Source organism: Artemia franciscana, chromosome 15, assembly GCF_032884065.1.
Source record: "Artemia franciscana chromosome 15, ASM3288406v1, whole genome shotgun sequence".
NCBI lineage: Eukaryota > Metazoa > Arthropoda > Branchiopoda > Anostraca > Artemiidae > Artemia > Artemia franciscana.
The window spans coordinates 35,265,586-35,279,869 of NC_088877.1; the positions used below are offsets into that span (position 1 = coordinate 35,265,586).

Consider the following 14,284-nt stretch of genomic DNA (forward strand, 5'->3'; position numbering starts at 1 on the left):
CATGCTGTCTTAGAAAATTTTGATTGCGTTAATATGTTTCATTGTTTGTATTTCCAAAAACGATCGATTTTTCAGTCGTTATTTCTCGTATATAGTACTCAATAGTACAATTTAGGAAGGATTCTTCAAAAATTCGTTTGGGAAGGGCGATTGCACCCATCACCTCCCCCCCCCTTTATACGTGGTTGCCTGAGGTGTCTTGTTGCTGCGGCTAGTTGTTAGTAGTTGTAGCTTAGCATTTAACTTCTAATTCTCTGGAAAACAAGATTATAAAGATACCGAATGTAGACAAGCACAAACACAAAGTGGGATTTATTCAGATGTCGACTTGATCAGTTGCAGTAATATTTTTTTAAGGAAGGTCATCTATCATCTTCTAAGCGCCACAATTTTGAAAGGCATAAACGTTAAACTTAAATTTGAGTAAGTTATTTGAAGAATAAAACAATTTTTTTTATTCTGTATGATAGCTCATGGTATTTTAGATTAATAACTTTTTGAAATAGCCCTGATTTGACTTGAAATCCCCACTGAAATCATAGAAACTGTCTTGGAAACCTATAGCAAAATAAAAAGAGACTAGGCTAAAAATTTAGACCAAGATAAAATACTAGGTGTAGACTTGCGTTTTATGGAGTTTAGTAGGCCTACAAATTGCCTTGAATCAGACTTGCTTGTAACATAGAAAAGGCCAGTGTATGCCAGCATTAATGATTATTGTTTGGGACATCTGCTGCATCCTCTTGATTGAGCCATGATTTATTCACACCTTGCCAGGCTTGGTTTTAAAGATGTTAATGGTTAGTGTACTCACAGTTGTCTTGCTTAAACTGTTTTAAAGGTTTATGATGCATTTCAAGATTTTTCTTGCATGTACATAGGCTAATTACAGAACAACTTTGTTGACTGGCCTCTGGTTTATTATTGCTGGGCAAGTTGAAACAAGTAGGCTATTTCTCATCATAATTGACTAAGTTGTAGGTCATTATCTTGTTAGCTCTTCATCAATACCATTACTATGTCAGAGTTGGTTTCTTGTTGCTCTGCAGTTGATAAGTATAGCCTAGGGTAAAATACCTCTTTTGGGAATGACCACTTTTCTTTGGGATTCTAAAAAATAGAGACAGGTTTTCAGACTGTCCCTATTTTACTGTAACATGACACAATGTGAGTATAGACCCATAACATGTTTTCTTCTCAATATCCCTAATTTTACAGGCTAGTATAGGTTTGTCAGCTGACTTGAGACTGATAAACCAAGGATATTTCAGTGGCATTGTAATCTTTAGGTGCTTCATCCTTTAATAACACACTAACCATGGGTTAAAACTCAATCATAAATAAAATCAATCAACATTTAACTCAACACTCATTTAAATTAATCTTGTGCAGTTGGTCCCTGTGCAACTGAGCACTTATGTCAATGAATCCCTGTTTGAGTTGACCCCCATTAAACTCAACATCAATATAGCTTAACCCAATGTCTTATGGGGGGGGGGTAAAGTTATTTTGCTGGGAACATGGGAGCTTTATAGTTAAGGGATATAGATTGGGAGGGTTCTATTGACAAGTCTCCATAACTATGGATACAAAATCATTATCATGATGTTCAGGTCTCCCAAGTTGGGCAGATTCCCTTGGGAACAATCCAGTAGACAATAGGAACTGTACCTGGTACCTTGACTCAAAGACAAACACAATTATTGACAATAATTTTATTTTCTTACTTCATATACAACTTCAGGTAAAATGACTTCAATGAGAGATAGCAGTATAATGCACATCAAAGACTGAGTACTGAATAAAGACTGAATCAGGACTGAATATGCTCCTAACTTTTGGTCCACCTTATATATCCAGAATCAACCCGGATTTCTAAATTAAGCACTGGGTAGACTGACCTCAGAAATGTTGCAATACAACTCTTCTTTTAATTATCCAACATATGGCCTAACCTCCTTGCAAAAGATTTATAACAATGAGGGTTTTCACCTCTAGTTTGTTGACCAAACCAGTAATAGAAATCTGGTTTCTAATTGGCTTTAGTCAAAAGTTACATTTTTGAATCCAATTTTGATACTTTAAAAAGTATAATTTTTGCTTGCTGTAAAACTTATGCCAAGGTAAAAAGTATCTTTTTTGCTTGCTGTAAAACTTGTGCCAAAAAGCACAAATCCTATGAGATGATGAATTTGCACTTTAAAATCTTTAGATGTATAAGAGATTCTTATTTTAAAACTTTCTAAAGTGAACAAATGAGAAATTTGGTTTTGAGTTATGTAAGCGGGAGGGGGGCTGCTGGTCCATATATCACAAATGCTACTCAAATGTCATTCAGCTCAATTCCTGTTTAACTCAACCTTCATTTAATGCAATTTGTTAGACTCAACCCTACTCAAATTGACAATATAAATAGAAAATGTTATTTGGACTGAATATCAGAAGTTGTAAAAATGAATACAAATGAACTGGTTGTTTTTTATTGGTAAATTCTTATAAAATACCTTGAATTACCTTAAATTGCACTGTCCAGCAAAATAAGGATTAAATCCTGCAGGTTAGTGATGATGATGGTCAGATGTCTCAATAGCATCCCATGCACTTTGCCATGGCTTCAGTGACCTTTCTCTGTCAATGGCTCTTTTAAGGCAGCAGTGCTAGGGGTAGTGACTGCTTCTTTGGTGAGCAAATTCCATAAACTCACTATTCTGTTAGTGAAGAAGTTATTGCATAGTCTAGTGGCAGATATATTCTGCTGTAGTTTCCTACTATTTTCCCTAGTTCTGGCTGATCAGTCAAGTTGAAATGACTTATTTGATAGACAGAGAGTTGGAATCAAGAAGCTTATGCATCATAATAATGTCATGCCTTTTACATCTGTAGACAAAAGTGGGGAGTTTCAGTTTCTTCAGATAGGATGAGTAGTATAAGTATTTGCATCCATCAGTTGCTTTTTTAGCCCATATCTGAACTGATTCTAACTTCTGTTGGTCACCTTTGTTGAGGGGGCTAGCAACACACACATGCCAAGCTCCAAATTAGGCCTGACTAATACCTTATATAATTTAGTCATCACCATAGGTGGCCTACTAGTGTTTGTTCTTTTTAGAATGCTTTGGCTACAGCTGTCTGTGTGTGCATAGTTAATTTTAATTCTTTATCAACTATGACCCCCCAAGTCTCTCTTTGCTTCAGACAAGATGATAGTCTGTCTTGATCAATCTATCCCTTATATATGATAAGGGCATTTCTCAATTTTCTTTCCAATGTGGATTGTTTGACATTTAATTACATTGAATAAAAGCCTCTTGCCCACTGGGAAAGTACCCTTAGGTCATTCTGCAAGAAGGCTCTCTTATCAGGTGTATCAACAGGTCCAATAAGTTTAGAGTCATCATCATAAAGACTTACTTTATTTTTGACTATGGTTGGTGTTTCATTAATATAAAAGTTGAATAGTATTGGTTCCAAAATGGTTCTATGGGCCACTCAACTTAATACTTCTGCTTCTTGTGGAAAGAATACATATCCATTTTTTCTAAATATTTCCACCCTTTGCTTTCTCTCAGAAAGAAACTGAAGCACCCACTCTACAATGTGATTATGTATTCCAATTGCAAATAACTTGGTCCTTAGTCAATGGTAACATACTTTATTGAAGGCTTTTGCAAAATCCAATAGAACCAAGTTTACAGGGGTTACTTGATCTAGATGCTCAGTAATATAATCATATGCATCAATCAAATTAGTCTCAACTGAGCATCCATATCTGAAGCCATGCTGACTATTGCTGAGCAGCTTATTGGTGGTCAGGTGTCCAATAATGTGATTATTCACGATTTCTTCTAAGATTTTTCCAGCTATAGGTTCAGGTTCATTTTAATAATAAAATAAGTTACAAAATGTTCAGAGCCTGGCTGAAAAGACAAATTTGTAATGCATGGGATGGAAAAAATTTCTTTAAATAAGTACAACATCCATACTTTACTACATGCAATTCAAACAAGTGTAATTAAACATATTCCCCCATCAATTGCCCAGTCAACAGCACCACCCGTTGACACGTCCAGTGAAATAAACATAAAATACATAAAAGATACCAAGAACCCTGGAGAATGCCTAGGTCCAGTATCATAAAAAACCATATAAAATGGGAACTTAACATCCCAAAGGCGACCCCCACCAACCAACAACAATTCACTTATCACGAAACATTTTATCAATAAATCAACATAAATTTAAGTTTTCATTTAGCTGTTTTAATTGATTTTGAAGCATCCACATTTAGAAGTATAAATATTCCAATACCAAATTACTGTGTTTTGAAGGGAAAATTTTGATCTTTCATTTATTATTCTTGGCTGATATAACTTATTGAAATTTCTAGTTAGATGTCTGTGGTCAATACCTTTAAGTGGGAAAAGGTTTTAGCTATAGATGTAAGACTAATGGGTTGATAATTGGAAATGCTGTTGCAGCTATCCCCCTTTGTGTACAGGTGTAATGTTAGCATTCCACCAATCCTGAGGAATCTGCTTAGCATCAAGAGACTTCTGAAACAAGTTTGTAAGGGGGAGGGCTATTTCTGCATGAGCTTCTTTCAATACTCATGGGAGAACTTCATTGGGGCCAACAGATTTTTTAGGATTTTTAGCTTCAGTCAACTCTCCACATCAGTGGCAACCGCAGTTATTGTTCACATAGGTTCCCCAATAGAATATACTCGTACTCCTGGTAAGGGGGCATCATCAGGGGGCGTGAACACCGACTTAAATTGACTACTCAATTCTGTTGCTATATCTATTGGGGTACTAACTGTATTGCCATTCACAAGTGGATCTGTAACTGAGTGTCTCCCTGGTTTCTAAGCTGAACCATACTTCCAAAATCTCTTAGGGTTAGATTTTGAATCAAATGCCTATCCCTCTTCATATTCTGTCATGAGTTTTCTCATGAGATACCTAATTTTATTTTGGCCTTCATTTCAAGCCAAGCCTCCTCCATATTCTTAACATCAATGAATGGCCAATCCTAGTGTGCCAATTCTTGTCTGACCTGGTTATAATTTGTGTATACATGCTCAATCCAATTATCCTTTTGTGGGTACAACCTAAGCCTACAAGTAATTGCAACATGGCCACTTGCTCCAAATGGTGGTTCCTAAATGACACTAATGAGTATCTCATGCTTTTAGTAAAATTAATAAACAAAAGGTCTTTTAGGCTTAGGTTCTGCCCACTTCTATACCTGGTTGGAAAATCAATTGCTTGGTATAGCGAATGTTCATGAAGGCACTCTAGAACTGGGTCATTGGGGTTTTCTACTCCTTCTGTGACAGCAAGCCTATCAATCCACTATAGTTCTGTTAAATTAAAATCTCCAACAGTAAGAACTTTCTTATAATATTACTTCATCAGATTATTAAGAGGATGTGCAATTGCTAGAAGGGAACTTGTCTGACAAGGGGAGCTGTGACTTCTATAAAAACAGCCTATGACTATAGGGAGAATTTACTGTAGAATCATTATTCATATTTGTTCAACCCAAGGTTAGTAATCTGAATTTACTGTAAGAGTTCTTATCTGGAGCAGAGATCTGACGTACACTGCTATCCCTCTACCACTTGGCTTTGACAGATTGGTGAGTAGGTCAAACACAGGTACTTGAATTTCTATATCTGTAAGAGCAAATGGATTATGTTTTGTTTTCACCTCCATGAAGGCAAAAACACTTGCTTCATGCCTTGTTGACATCACCAACTTAATTTTGTTCATCTTCATAGTTATACAGTCTGTGTTACTATACAGTACCATAAGTCCCTCAATAATAGTATTGTCATCATCAGCTTCACTTGATCAAGAATTACATGATTTAAAAGAAATGTTATCTGATATGGGTTCATAATTTCTGTTATCTAATCTAGCACAAACATACAATTCAGTTTCTGTATATTTGGTAGAGCTATCTTCACAAGTCTTAAATGAATACCAGATATATCTATGATTCCATGATATTCTCTTGCAATGGTGACTGACATGTCACAAGGGTCTAGAAGTTTTTTGACACAATCTCATTTCCTGTGATTACTATGTCCACTTCTCCACTCAATCTTTTTTTATGCTGTTCTTTAAACAATATTTGTCTTTTTTTGTAATCATGCTTTGACATGTCATTTCTAAATTGAATGGCATCCTTTCTTTCAAAAGATTTCTGAAGGATTAGCTTCTTTATTTTGAAATTAGCCACTGAGAAGATAATCAGGATAGGATGTTGAGTACTGGGCCCTGGACGGTTGTTATGTTCCCTTGTCTGTGAACATTCAGGACAGTAACATCAGGGATTCCATAATCATTAGCCAAATAATCATGTACAAATCAGGCATCATCAGTTTGTGGAGGAACTCCAAAGACCATTATATAAAGGCAAGCATTGCCTTACATGATTTTCGAACTGTTTGTCTAAAGCTTCTCTTGATGTAGCTACTTTGGAGGTCACTAAGTTTTTTAAGGTGTTATTGTCCTTTGCCCTAAGTAAGGATTGCTCAAGAGAATGAATCCTATCTTTTATTGCCTTATACTGAGTGTCAGTTTCCACTTTAAGTTCATATCTAAAGCTAGCAAAAGAGTCCTTAACTGTCTCCTTAATTTTAACACCCAGGATCTTTACTGCACACTCAAAACCACTAAGAGAGTTCTTAATAGACACATTAACAACTCGCATAATCTCTGAGGCTTTAACATTGCCCACTTAGGTGTTTCCCCTGCATAGACAACCCATATGACAAGTCATTTTTGTAAGTAACATGTATTCTGGTTCCAGGAGCTCAAGACATTCAATACATAACCAGCAATTGCAATCATCACAATTCATAGCACTTGATTCTTCACTTAAATTAAATAAAAAACGCAAGTTTTTTTTAACAGAAAGTAAGGAGCAACATTAAAACTTAAAATGAACAGAAATTACTTCGTATATGAAAGGGACTGCTTCCTCATCAACGCCCTGCTCTTTACGCTAAAGTTTGAATCTTTCTCTTAACTCTACTTTTTAAAATAGTAAAAAAAATAGCGTAAAGAGCGAGGCGTTGATGAACATACGAAGTAATTTCTGTTCGTTTTAAGTTTTAATGTTGCTCCTTACTTTCCATAAAAAAACTTGTTTTTTTTATATTTAATTTCTGAACGTTTTTTAAATCAATGCATGTTTGATTTTGGCTCTCCACAGATGAATAATTAAAAAAGAAATTTGCATATTTTTTTTTGGCTAAATGGCTTTCTCATAGTTTTGATTGGATTTTGAGAAAAAAAGGAGCAGGGGAGGAGGCCTAGTTACCCTCCGATTTTTTGGTTACTTAGAAAGACAACAAGAACTTTTAATTTTTTATAAATTTCTTTATTAGTAAAAGATGTACATAACTTATAAATTAGCTTACATAACGAACTTCTGTATTCTCATGTTTTTATTAAGTATATAAGGGGATTCACCCCCTCGTCAGTACCTCACTCTTTACACTAAAGCTTAAATTTTGTCCCAATTCCTTAAGAATGACCCCTGAATCACAAAAGCCATAGAATAAATAGTTGAAATGACTAAAAATACTTTAGCGTAAAGAGCGAGGTATTAGGAGGAGGTGAGCCCATCATATGCATAATAATTTCTGTTCGTTTTAAGGTTTAATTCTGCTCCTTACTTTCAGTTGAAAGAACTTATTCATATTTATTTTTTATTGTTATTTTTTTAAATAATGCTAGAAGTCCTGTGCTCCCTTCATAGAAATTTTCTTCCCCCCTGATAAATTCCTCCAAAGAAAGTTCCCCCAACATTTCCCCTCTTCTCAAGCCCCCCCCCCCCCCCCCTCCCCAACCAAAAAAAAATATCCCTGAAAACGTCTGTACACTTCCAAATAACCATTACTATATGTAAGCAACTGGTCAAAGTTTGTAACTTTTAGCCCCTCCCATGGAGACTGTGGGAGAGTAAGTCGTCCCCAAAGACATAGTTATAAAGTTTTTCAACTACACTGAATAAAATGGCTATCTCAGAATTTTGATCTGGTGACTGGGAAAATAATTAGCGTGGGAGGGGCCTAGGTGTCCTCCAATTGTTTTGGTCACTTAAAAAGGGCACTGAAACTTTTCATTTCCCTTAGAATGAGCTCTCTCGCAAGATTCTGGGACCACTGGGTCGATAAGATCACCCCTGGGAAAAAAACAAACAAATAACCATGCATCTTTGATCTGCCTTCTGGCAAAAAATACAAAATTCCACATTTTTGTAGATAGGAGCTTGAAACTTCTACAATAGGGTTCTCTGATACGCTAAATCTGATGGTGTGATTTTCGTTAAGATTCTATGACTTCTAGGGGTTGTTTCCCCCTATTTTCTAAAATAAGGCGTTTTTTCTCAGGCTCGTAACTTTCGATGGGTAAGACTAAACTTGATGAAACTTATATTTAATATAAGTTTATATATTTAAAATCAGCATTAAAATGCGATTCTTTTTATGTAACTCTTGGTATCAAAATTCTATTTTTTAGAGTTTTGGTTACTATTGAGCCGGGTCGCTCCTTACTACAGTTCGTTACCATGAACTGTTTGATAATCATGGCAAAGAAAACAACGACTCCTACACTTACTAACTTTTGAAAAATCGTTCCGAGTTCCGAGGCTAATATTCGTATTTTGTTGCATTAAGATTTTAAAAAATCAATCCAAAACAAGCGAACATCCAAATCGAAGGCCAGCAATCAAAGTCCAAGAATCGTGCCAAGGTCGATAGGAAGATTCAGATTCTAGGACCACTGGGTCGATACGATCACCCCTGGGAAAAAAAAAAACAAAAATTAACCACACAAGATGGACACTTGTCCTGTCCTTTTTTCCCGGATCGAACGCGCCTGTTTGTTACCAGCCATAACTCTTGGAAAAATGGTTAAATATTCAGTGGCAAGTTACAGATAAATAACAAAGCACAAAGTTTAAAAAAGACCTATACCATGGCCGCTATCCAAGGAAGGAAAGAAGGCTTCATTCTTCACCTAAATGTGTATAAACTGCTTATGTAAATCTCTGATGTTTATTATACAACTGTGTGTTCTTGGGGGTTAATTAAATGATCTTAAAAACTCACTAATAATAATAAATTTCACAGAGCAGAATTTCAAATGTGTTAATATTTTGGCATCATCACTGACGAGTGTTTTTTTTTATTTATTTGTTTTATGTTGCTTCAATCCAAAACTATTCCTCCTCCTCCCCCCCCTAAAGAAAAATAATTAACTTTCTGTCTGATATATTAGAATATTGGCTAAAACAACCAACAAGGCCTGAAACAGACTTGAATCTTATGGTTACAGTAATAGCTGCTACCTATCACATAGTAGCCACACCTTAAAAACATGTTTTAAAAAATATCTTGTAGTCATAGGTGCTGATTCAGGAATGATAGCTATTATTTAAATCTTAAAGTAAAATTTTATTGTAGAAACAAATCTATGGTAATTTTCAAAAAAGAGCTAGAAATAGCTCTTTTTCTTTTTTATTTTTCTAGTACTAATAGTGCACTAGAATATCATAAAGAGTGTTTAAGGTCATACAGAAGCTAATACTGGTAGTTTTTGTTTTTCTTTTTTAAGTGTCTGTCTGACACTGTGTGTCTGTGCCTGTGGTTTCCCCTTTTTTTTATTTTGACAAGTTTTTTTTTATTGTAATACTTGATGTAAAGCGCTAATTTGGCGCCACGTGCTGTGAAAGTCATTTTTAAAATAAAAGTCTTTCTCTCTCACTACCAACATCTATGTCCTTATTATAATTGTGTCATGACAATTGATAGCACCATTACAAAATGCTTTATGACACCAAGATGCAATTTGATTGTCATTTCTGGATTGTAAAGGCTTGAAACTGTAAAAGGTGCATTGCTGAAATTTCAATTATTGAAAACCCTTTAAGTGGTGTTTAAAATTCTCCTCTAATACCCCCTTTCCCAATTCACTTTGCAAAAGGAAAAAAAAATAATATCAAGTGTAAAAAATTTATTCAGATACAAAGTTGATTTGTTAATGCTAGATGGATGTTATTCATTTTATCTCAACACTATGATTAATACAAAGCAGATTTTTTTCTTCCTTTTTATTTTCCTTTTTTCGTCCTTCTTTTCTAGCATTAGCAGGTCACTGGAATATTGTAGAGGCACTAAAATGAATAATCATCAGAATTTTTGACGAATTAGGGCGGGTTTATTTCCCCACCCCCATAAAGGTATGCATTAACTGCTCACTGTTTTTAATGTTACATAGCATAGGCTACTTCACTCAAAAGTTTCAAATACAAAAAATAAATGATTCAACATTCAAAGCTGCTTCTAAGTATGATAGTCACCACTGTTGCAATCTTATCTTAGAACTGAGAAAAGGGAGGGGGTTAGGATTTTTTTTAAATAACTTAAATTGTATCATGAAGACAGCTTAGCCCATAAAATAAGAAATGCTGACAAAATAATTAAGATGTAGATAATTACAATTTCTTACAAGTGAAATTTCTATCAGGTGCAACAAAGCATAGTCATATGTGATTTAATTAGGGTTTATTTAAATGAAGCTTGAGCTGCAATATCAAGGGTTGCGTTGAACTGGGGGAGGGGGTTAGTCTTGAAGAGGCTAAATTAAATGTAGTTTAGTTGAATGGAGGGTGATCTGCTTAGATTGAGTCAATGATAAATACAGTTGAATTGAATACGGCTGAGTCTCAATGGAATCATTCATATTGGCCTGTTGTCTAGATTAGCCAGCTTCTCAATAATATTGGAGAGTCTTTGATGCTATACTAGTTCTTATAACGTACATTACAACCTAGATTATCGAAATCAATGAGTGAATATTTTAAAAGTGCTTTTTGCATAATGTGTAATGTCAGTATTTTTTTATTCAAAACTGTATAGGGAAAGCTTTGATTTTTGTGCTGGAGACACACCCTCTGTGTTGGCAAAATTAGTATCTTCTTAGCCAAAGTAAATTTTCTTTGTAAAGAATGTCTCTAAAAATCCTTAAAAAATACGAATGCCATTGCTAATATGCAACGGGTCAATAATATAGGGGTCTAATATGCGTACTGCTCAGCAATTTAGAAAACTCACAATAGTTTTTTTCCAAGCAGCTTTAACAAAGACTTACCTCACCTTTAATTGCACTTTATACAAATCCAGCGTACACCAGTCAGTGATGATAGAGCTGCAGTCAAGGCTGTATCCAGGGGTAGGGGTTATGGGCTTTGAACCCTCCCTCAAATTTTTGTCTCACCTATAAAACATAACAAAATGCATATAAACACATTTTGATTTGTCCAGAAAAAAAAACTCTTCCTGAACAAAAATCCTGGCTACAGCCTTGACTGGAGTACCTCTGCTGTATCCCATTGCATGAGCCATGATTTTGTCACCCAATCTTGAGATTTGCTTGGAAATTGTCTATATTGGATGAACTCACAGACATCAAACTTAGACCATTCTACAGACTTTTGGTGTAGTTTGCAAAAAGAAAAATGGCACTGTGTTTTTTTTGGAACAGCATTGCTGTGTGATCTCTTGTTCTTGATGACTTAGCAAGCTGAAACAGTTTTTTGTGGTTGAACTGGATAGATTTTAGGTTATTATCATGTTGCCTATTTGTCAATTGTAGTGGTTGAATATAAGGTCTTCTGTGCAATTGTCCCCAAGATCTCTTTCCAAGGTTGACTTGGGTAGTGGCTGTCTGACATCTGTACTTTTTGAGAATAAGTATTGGTGTTTTGAGTTGTTTCTTCAGAGGTAGACAGCTTATACTTTCTAGTATTAAACTTGAGTCTCCATATCTTGGTCCATCCATCAAAATTGTTGAGATCTGACACTATTGAGCACACAAATTCCTCAGTGTCAACAGGACCATTGTACAGACTTGGATTTTCAATGTACAATCTAGGTTTCTGTGTACTATATTTTGAAGTGATTTTACTTTGTTCTTTGAAAAGTGTGTGCCCCAAAACAGTTCCTTGGAGCACCAACTTAAGACCTCTGCTTTTAACAAAACATTAATATTACATTTTCAGCATAAAAACATGTAAAAATTACTGATATTATCAACCTTATTGACATTAAACTTTTACTGAAAGCAGTGCTTAAAAGGAGATAAAGAGTGTTCAAATATCCAGTAAACTTTTACTGGATTGAAACATTACTTTTGTTTTCATCATATTATATCCATTGGTTAATTTAGAATCAATTGCCTATGTTAAACTTGTTGAACAAAGACATGTATTTTGTATTCAGTGAAGTGCTTTCCAATCTTTTTTGTAATTCGTTTAATTTTGCCCTAGGTAGCCTCTCGTTTCCTTTGGTTCAGCTGCCTTATTCTTCAGTTTATGCCTTAAAGGGTTAAATTGTAAAGTTCCTTAAATGTTTTTTTATGCACTCTACAAAAGCCAGTAAGATGTAAATTTAGCTTAAGTAAAAATTGATGTCTGACCTTGTATTTGCACATTGACTGACATGTTACCATGATGAAGTAGCAATATTGACACGCAGAGTTAAGATCCAAGAGATTTGTAAGAGCCAACCTTTAGATTTTAAAAGCAAGTTACTAAGTTGAAATCCTGATTTAGTTCCATAAACCCAAAAATGTTGGGGTTCCTAGGGCTCCAAGCCAAAGTAGAAAAATAGGGAAAGAGCAGAAGTCCCAGTGATTATATATCACCTACTATAGACAAAGGTGAATGGGTCACTGTATTGGTGGGAGGGGGGATAAACTCTTATTAAATAATGCCTTTTAACAGTAGCTGGCTATCAGGGTGGACTTCAGCAGATTTTTTTTTGCTGGGAGGTGGAGCACCTAAGGCTATAGCATGTTTAGAAATGCTTCCAGGCTCACTAAGGACTCTTAGGTGCACATCTGAAACATCAGGCATTCAGAACTAGCTTCCCACATCTCAATGGTTTACTAACATTTAGAACATATCTGGATACAGAAAAAGGGAGTTTTTCTACGTTGGTCTGAGGAATGTCCATTGCTCCCCATAAATATGGACTGTGTGCATCAATGTTTGAAAAGTTTGGCTATGTTTATTTTTCTTCTTTTTGCAGGATGTCTGAAGCCGCACAACTTATTTTAAAGTCAATTACATCAGCTATTGAAACTACATTAAATCCCTTGGCATCACAATCTGATCGACATGATGCATATTTATTTATTGAGGAATTTAAGGTGAAATTTGGAATGTTTCTGTTTTAAAATATCTGCAAATCAAACCTTGAGGTCATCCTACAAAAAGTGAACTTCCACTCACATGTTGAGCCTAAATAATTTTTGTTCCCTTAGAAGTCCCTCCCTCCCATTTGAAACAAGTCAGCTAAATTTGGAAGTTTTATCATGGTCTCTATAATATTTAATAATACCACCAACTTTCTGTTTTCTATAAAATACTGGAACGTATTAGAGAACCCTACTGTAGAAGTTTCAAGCTCCTATCTACAAAAATGTGGAACTTAGTATTTTTTGCCAGAAGACCGATCACGGGTGCGTGTTTATTTGTTTGTTTGTTTGTTGTTTTTTTCTTAGGGGTGATCGTGTGAACCAAATCCTCTGTGAACCTAAGGATACTAAAAAGGTCAGAAGTGCGGGGTCAGCTTCCAAGTTTAAAATGGTAAGGCAAACAACTTTTAAATAGTTAAATTCTGCATGAAAAACAAGGCATATTTTATTTTTGAAATGTAACACATAACAATCAAAAATTACATGCATTAGGAATTTATCTGTCGGTTTTACAGGGCAAAGTCCAATAAAAGCCTAAATTTTACTGTCACCTCCGAATACTGATTACTTTTTACGGGAGTATTTTTTAAAAACCAACAATAGACTAAACATGCTTCCTTTTTGCTGTTCAATTCATCTCAAAACCTGCTGGACAACAAGCTTTACAGAAAAAAAACAATAATGTATATTCTTGTTAGGACCAGAGAGAAACTATTTTCCCCTTTGCCCCATCACAAAATTTGAAATCATATTGTGTTTTTCGTTCTGTGTTGATTATCTATTTTTGCAGCTTTAGTATGAATATAATATAACTTTTTAGGAACAAATTACACTGTGAATCTGTTTGGTATTCTTCTTTTTTCTTAATTTTTTGTGTTCTTCTTTCGTTCTTTTTTTTTCTTTTCTTTTTTTTAGTGATCAGAAGTACTGCAGAAATAAGAATAATTCATTCATATTACGTCTATTCTAGGACTAATGGGGGAATGAATACCAAAGAGAAATTT

At 34.9% G+C, this 14,284-nt stretch overlaps 1 protein-coding gene across 2 annotated transcripts in view; it reads left to right on the top strand.

The window, feature by feature from the left end:
• The first annotated feature begins 376 nt into the window (after positions 1-376).
• The window catches only part of LOC136036405 (exportin-5-like), a 70,406-nt gene continuing 56,498 nt past the window's right edge, over positions 377-14,284 (top strand). Inside the window, exons 1-2 of one of the 2 annotated variants that reach the window (XM_065718613.1) lie at positions 377-423; positions 13,112-13,232. In XM_065718613.1, the coding sequence (XP_065574685.1) occupies positions 13,113-13,232 (120 nt within the window). In that variant the 5' untranslated portion in view covers positions 377-423; position 13,112. Of the gene's footprint in view, positions 424-1,673; positions 1,745-13,111; positions 13,233-14,284 lie in introns of those variants that run through there. The other variant, XM_065718614.1, reaches the window with a different exon arrangement.